At 39.3% G+C, this 6,651-nt stretch overlaps 1 protein-coding gene across 3 annotated transcripts in view; it reads left to right on the top strand.

Annotated features, from left to right (window-relative positions):
• LOC137993468 (FK506-binding protein 15-like) overlaps positions 1 to 6,218 on the top strand; it is a 40,797-nt gene extending 34,579 nt beyond the window's left edge. The window contains exons 29-33 of one of the 3 annotated variants that reach the window (XM_068839339.1): positions 423 to 530; positions 1,335 to 2,097; positions 2,753 to 2,810; positions 3,932 to 4,013; positions 5,158 to 6,218. In XM_068839339.1, coding sequence (XP_068695440.1) covers positions 423 to 530; positions 1,335 to 2,097; positions 2,753 to 2,810; positions 3,932 to 4,013; positions 5,158 to 5,238 — 1,092 coding nt within the window. In that variant the 3' untranslated portion in view covers positions 5,239 to 6,218. The remainder of the gene's footprint in view (positions 1 to 422; positions 531 to 1,334; positions 2,098 to 2,752; positions 2,811 to 3,931; positions 4,014 to 5,157) is intronic. The other 2 variants (XM_068839338.1, XM_068839337.1) reach the window with 2 other exon arrangements.
• The last annotated feature ends 433 nt before the right edge of the window (positions 6,219 to 6,651 follow it).

The following is a 6,651-nucleotide window of genomic DNA, read 5'->3' as shown; positions in this document are numbered from 1 at the left end:
AGACTGGGAACTGGCAACCAAATCAAACGAAATGTAAAAATAACTATACTTAAAATATTAAACGAGGCTTTGAAAAAAAAAAAGGAAAGAGAGCAGGGACGGGCAAAATTGAAGAAGATTAATATTCAAATGGTTGCAATTAAGGTTTTTGAAAACTGTTCAGCCTTACGGTTTTTCAAAGTTTATCTCTGTTTTTTTTAATTTAAATTATGTATGCTTGAGAGAAAATTTGTTACGAAGGGCTTTGATTTGTGTTTGTAAAAGTTACTTCTGGGCTAACATTGAGCTGCATAGTGAGAAGGGGAAAAAATTGGTAAACCTATACAAAATCAACTGCACTTCTGTGACGCAGCCGGAGATCAGATCAGATCATTGCGGTTGTGTTGTAAACTAACGCCTACTGATCATGATTAATCTCGCAGGTCAAGCGGATAATGAACACCGTGTTTTACATGCTGAGAAACGAATTTGAGGCGGGTGAAAGTTACACTGGCGCAGATATCATGAATGTTGTTTTGAAAACTATCAAGGTAACCTTCGAAATCAAATTTGTGAATTTTGTTAAATTGGAGCTGTAGCCTTTGCATGCATAAAAGAGAATTTCTTGGTTTTTAAATGAAAGCTTACCAGTGAAGGTCCAGCTGGTTGACAATCAGACATAATTTGATGCTCCTCTGGTTCGAAGAAATTTGATTATAGCTTAAAAAGTTAATTGTTATTAATGAGCGGGAGTACTAGACTACGCCCTGTCTTTTTTAGCAGGTTGGTAGCATGTAAAAGGACCGTTGCGATAGAGCCACTTTCATATGACCCTGAAAAATAAGCGTAAAAACAGAGCGTAAACAAAAATGCAAGACATTTAATTGGCTTATCGAACAAAAACAAACGAGCGCGAATTTTCATTGGCTTAGCGAACGCGGATGCAAACAACTTCATCTCTGGAACTTTCTGGAAAGCAATCGGCATTTCGCTTTGACGTCATTTGAAATGCAGTGATGTGATTGGGCAACCGAACATTTTACTGCCCATATTAGGGTTTCCTTGGCGGGAATTTGGAGAAGCTTCGTTTTAATCTTGCCAAACATTGGTCCGTGAAACATATGTTCCAAGGCAGGTCACTTTATGGCCCAAGGGGAAGTAATCGTGGCATATGAAATTGAGTTCCTTGAATGCGAAGGCAAATGTTTAAGGAATTATTGCCAAGTTTATTTTTTACTGACCTGCCTCACAGTTCAGCGATGCAAAGCCTTACAGGATTGAAGTTTTAGTCTTAATGCATCGGCTTGACCCTTCTTTATTGAGAACTTTACTGAAGCACCTTTATGAAATTGCAGGAAGTGACAATGAAACTGTTGAGTGGGAAACCAGCTGAAAAGGAAGAAAGCGAAGAAGAAGAGGAAGAGGAAGAGGAAGAAGAAGAGGAAGAGGATGACGAAAACGAAGACGAAGACGAAGACGAAAACGAAGATGTAAAAGTCGAGAGTGAAGAGAAAGAGGTGAGCAAAGAGGAAGATGAAAAGGTAGAGGAAAAAGAAGAGTTGAAAGTGGAACACGAGGAAGTTACGCAAGGGGAAGGAGACAGCGGTAAAGAAGGTAATAACAAAGATGCGGAAGAAGAATTTGGTGAGAACTCTCAGAAGGAAGTATTGGAAGAAGTTGATAAGGGAGAGAGCAGTGATGAGGACACGTCGGCCGAAAAGGACACGGAAGAAGCGGAATTTCTGAAAGGCATTCCGGATGCCAATGTTGAAACTAAATTGGTTGAAAAGGAATCAAGTCAAGTAAATTTGGAAACGAGCAGTGAAGATCGTGCAGACGAAAAAGACTCTCCTTATTTAGGAAATACTATAAATTCTGTTCCGTTGCAAGGGAATGAAATAGATGTACGTTCGCTTGAGGAGCTTTCTGCTGCGGTAACCGACGAAAATTCTAGAACGGAAGTAGACAGAACTAGCTCAGAATTTGCAACGTCCTTACGAGTTGAAAATGAGGAAGGGTCTCCTTTTGACGGTTTAATCGGTGAAGAGTCTCAACCGACAACTGAGACTGAAGAAAAGGAGGAAAGTTTTTTCGAAGCGAAACAAGAACCAGTAAAAGGTAAGAAAATTTCAGTGTTAACACAGCCATGCAGCAGCTTTTAATTAAAGGGGAGAGAAAAGTTAGGATAAGGGAAGTATCAGGCATTTCTCGACAAGCCGCATGCAGCCTGCCATGTGCAGTTTGCAGTTAAAGTCAAAGCGATGCTGAAGCCCTTGAGTTTACGGCAAAGTTCGGACTGAAACTTCTGTTTCGCCAAAAGTCAATGAAACTTGTTAGACGTTAACTCATTCTTCTCTTGATAGCTCCAGGTGTAGAGCAACTGCTCAAAGAAACGAGGCAAGTTAGAAGAGGAGAAATTTAATGCTTTTGTGACAAGCAGTAGCTGTTTCCCGTAAACGCGATGATAAATCTCTGTAATATAAAACCAAGTGACTTAACTCTGCCAATGAGATCATTTGGTCGGATATCAAGTGAATGATTAATAAACGGGAAATAAGAAAACGCCCTTGGGAGGTAGACCAAGAAAATGCTGTTCTATTCGTCGAGGCTTTCAGTTTAAACACCAATTTTTGGCGGAAAGAACCCAAATCCTCTGTTTCAGCTGTAGTTCACTTTGTTTCGCGTGGACACTGGCACGACTTTTGTCTTTGACGAAGAGGAAGGAATTTCACCACGAAACAGTTTTCATTTGTGCTGTTGTCGTTGTTTCCAGCAGGCACGCAAATGGACTCGTCCAAGACCACAGACACAAGCGAAGATAAACTAAAATCGTAAGTAACGGCACAATCTGGTAGTGTTATCTTATTCCCCCGGGTCGTTTGTGTTCTTGATATCAAGCAGTACACAGAAGAAGAATTAGAATTTATGGAAGGAACTAGAGGAAGATGCGTGGCTCATTCATATAAAACAAGGCCATCTTCAAGAGGTGACTATTTTGTTAAACCCTCAAGACTTGACAAACAAATTGTCTTTTTCAAGAACTGATGGTGTAAAAATTTGGAATACCGGTAGTTTACCTCGTGGAATTCGCCATCTATCCAAAAACAATTTTCAAATTAAGATCGACAATATCCTACTCCAAAGACTTCCAGACGAAAATGATAATATTGATTCATCTGTCTTAATAACAAAAATATCTTAATACTCTGGCTTTTCATATTTGCACTTTGTATTGATTTGATTTTAGATATTTTCTTCGTTGATTGTATACCTTGTACACTAGTTATTTGTATACCTATTCGTTCTGTAATGTATTTTTTGTAAAACACAACTGAATACCGTAGCTTTCTCTACTTGTTCTCTTATACACATGTAACCACTGCTCGCCTCGACTAGCTTTTGCTAACTGTGAGCATTGCATATTGAACATGTATCATAAAATGAAATTCTACAGCAAACAAGATTAAACAAGATTGTAGCGCTCCTTTGTCAAAAATCTCTTCTAACAGAATGAACAAGAGAGAATTTAGTATGAGTGACAGAAACTATGAAATGTTCGCATATTTGAACTGCAGAAATTCAAATACATGAAAGTTGGAGACCATCGCAGTGGTTAAGCAGCAACTTGAACGGGTCTCGAACCCATGACCACGCGATTGTGCTGCACTGGGAGTTTGTCACGTGTGAATAGGGAGCTTAAGCACGCGCGTTTTTGAGACGCGGACGGCAACCGGAAGAGAACATTTCGCGTGCCAGGACAGTGGCGTCTCCCAGATTTTTATACTAATCATTTCTAATGGAGAAAAGATACTTAGCAATGTAAACGTGGCTATGTGGATACAAGTTTAAAGGGGAAACAACGCACTTCCGGTTGCCGTCCGCGTCTCAAAAACGCGCGTGCTTAAGCTCCCTAATATCTTCAGGGATTATATTGTTTATTGCCGTTTGTTAGGTTGTTTGGAGATGATGATCATGATGACGTTGAAGCCACGTTTGGCTCATTGACGAAAAAGAAAGAGAAAGAGGAACACTTGGTAAGTCATTCACTCGTTTTGTCCACGATTAAACCGCAGATTATGCTTTTGTACTGCAGACCAGTTGGCTCCGTCGAGAGTGTTTTAGACTTTTCATGCGGAAGGTCGCAGGTTCTAACCTCGGGGTGCATTCGATTGAGCCTATTCCGAATAAGAATACGTGGAGTGATGATTTAAAACGGTACGTTTCTTGTGTCGAAGCAACAAGGATGACAAAGATACGTGTAAAATAGCATTTTAGCAGGTCTTTGACAATTTTAATGTGAATCTCCGTAAAAACAAAGGTGTTTAACTTCTATTCCATGTATTCATATTCCGGAATACCGTCAATCGAACGTGCCCTTAGTTGGACCAACTCTTGGTCTCTTTAAAGCGCTTCAAACGAAGTGATTCTTTTGTAATTCCATGCAAATGGTAAGACTTTCAAGTCTTCTCGAACGAGAGGGGAAGAGATCTGGGGCTAGCCACAGTAAGGAACGGTTAATTGAAGAACGATTGAAATCGTCCCCTTTTACTTCAGTGAGCATTTGTTGTGTCCCAACGAAAAGTAAAATCACCAAAATCGGTTTTACAATACTAAACTTTCTTAGACAAGTTTAGAAGTCGTTTTGTCATCAGGTCATCGAAACCCGAAAAAATAGTTTGAAAGTGTTAAAATCTCATCTTTTTTTTTTTCCTGGTTTTGAGAAACTGGGCGAGGATAACTTCGTGGATTGACTTAATAAAAAAAGGCATCTTTCTTGGCAGGACTTTCCGCAGTTGAAAAAGTCGTAGAAAGTCAAGGATTAAACCGTCCGTTGTCAAATTTACGCGCACGCACCCGGTTAATTAATTAAACCTCGATACTCTGCTTTGCCAGATGAAGGGTAAAGATGTGGGTGGTGGTACAACAGCTGGAGCTGTTCCATGTTTTCTCATATCATTTAGATGGGAAGGCTACACTATAATGCAAATAAAATACACAAAGAATCTTAACCCTGAGAGATCTGAATTGGGTACAACAATGAGTTAGCCCATTTGATCTGTTGGACCCTTCTTTGTACATTTGCTTTCAAGCGTTTGCGCGTTCGTTAGAACTGGCGCATTTCAACAAAGAGGAACGAAAAGAAGAGTTTTTCCTTTTTTGTTTTTGTTTTTTGTTTAGGATACTTCACCTCTCCGAGCTGTTCCTCCTCCATTATTTGACGATGACGACGACGACGATGACCTTGATTGGTTCAAGTAGAGACAGTTACTGTATTTAGGCATTATGATCGGATGCGTTGAGTCTGGGCCAGACGCAGGCGAAAGTTAGAAACTTCTTGCAAGTTTAATCTGGCTTTGACTTCCTTTTTTTTTTTACGTACGTACGCTTGGCGGTTAGTCTCGGTAGTGCATACTTGCAATCTTCGTGCCTTCGTCTACATTCGCTTTGGTTTGACTCAAAATAATCCTGATTCTTAGACGATATAATGGTCGAATATATACTGAAGACGTATAAGTCGTCTATGACGAATTACCCGTCTCACAGACGTGCTTACAGACGAATCAATCGAAGACGAATTTTGGTCCATAATTCGTCCAAACACCAAATATATATTTCAGTAGACGAATTATAGACGAAATATAGGTTTTAAACGGTTAATTCGTCATAGTCGAGTTATTCGTCTCCAGTATAAATTCGTCCGGCCAATGATGACGAAGATATTGATCACAACAGTAGAAACAGTCAAATTAAAAAAAATGTAGTCATAAAAAATATCTATAATACGCTTGAAAAAAGACGTTGATTACATAAAGGAAAATTAAGCTATGAGGTTGAAAAGCTTCGCAACATAAATAGATTGTGAAAAGATTTAAAGCTAGTTTTAAGTGCTTCTGCATCCTGCGGGATTTCTTTTTCTGCTTTTTATTTCTTTTAAAAAAGGATAATTGCGGTTAACAACTTTTTTGGGCATCAACTCAGATTGGAGCAAGTGTCTCCAAGCACGTGGTCATCGTTTGTCGTCGTAGTTCGCCCGATTCTCTTGAACAAAGATGGCAACAATTCAATGCAGCCAGGCAGTACAGATTGTGATATTGTGAATACTCAAAAGTTTATTGCCCTCTGTAATAGTTGGGAACCAGTCGATTTTTTTACTGTGTACAGCGATAGTCTTTACCTTCGATGTTATAAAAGAGGCGAGAGAATCTACGTGGAATTATTAAAGAAAGATCTTTAACATCAACGTGGACTGAAACAATCGCTGTGCACATGTGCTCTCCGACCAAAGTTTAACTAAGCATCCGGCTTGTGCCAAAAACGATTTCAATTTTAGCATTCTTTCTAGTATTAAAATTACCTATTCTTGGGAGGTTGGGCTGAGGCAAGAAGGGCGAACTTAAAAGGGACTGTGATGTCACGGCGAAATTTCGCCAAATTCAGCGACTGGGAAATGGCAACCAAATCAAGCGAAATGCAAAAATATCTACCGTTAAGTGAAACACTAGACGAAAGAAGCTTTGAATAAGGCAGGGATGGGCAAAATTGAAGAATTATTACAATGGATTGCAATAGGTGTTTTTAAAACTGTTCAGCCCAACCTGGCAGTTTTTCAAAATTTCTCTCTATTATTTTTAACTTAACAATCAACAAAGACAGACATGTTTTTGTCACAAA

The sequence above is a fragment of the Montipora foliosa genome, chromosome 2 (genome assembly GCF_036669935.1).
Source record: "Montipora foliosa isolate CH-2021 chromosome 2, ASM3666993v2, whole genome shotgun sequence".
Taxonomy (NCBI): Eukaryota; Metazoa; Cnidaria; class Anthozoa; order Scleractinia; family Acroporidae; genus Montipora; species Montipora foliosa.
The sequence above is the reverse complement of the archived record's forward strand: the minus strand, read 5'-3'. Positions and strand labels throughout refer to the sequence as shown.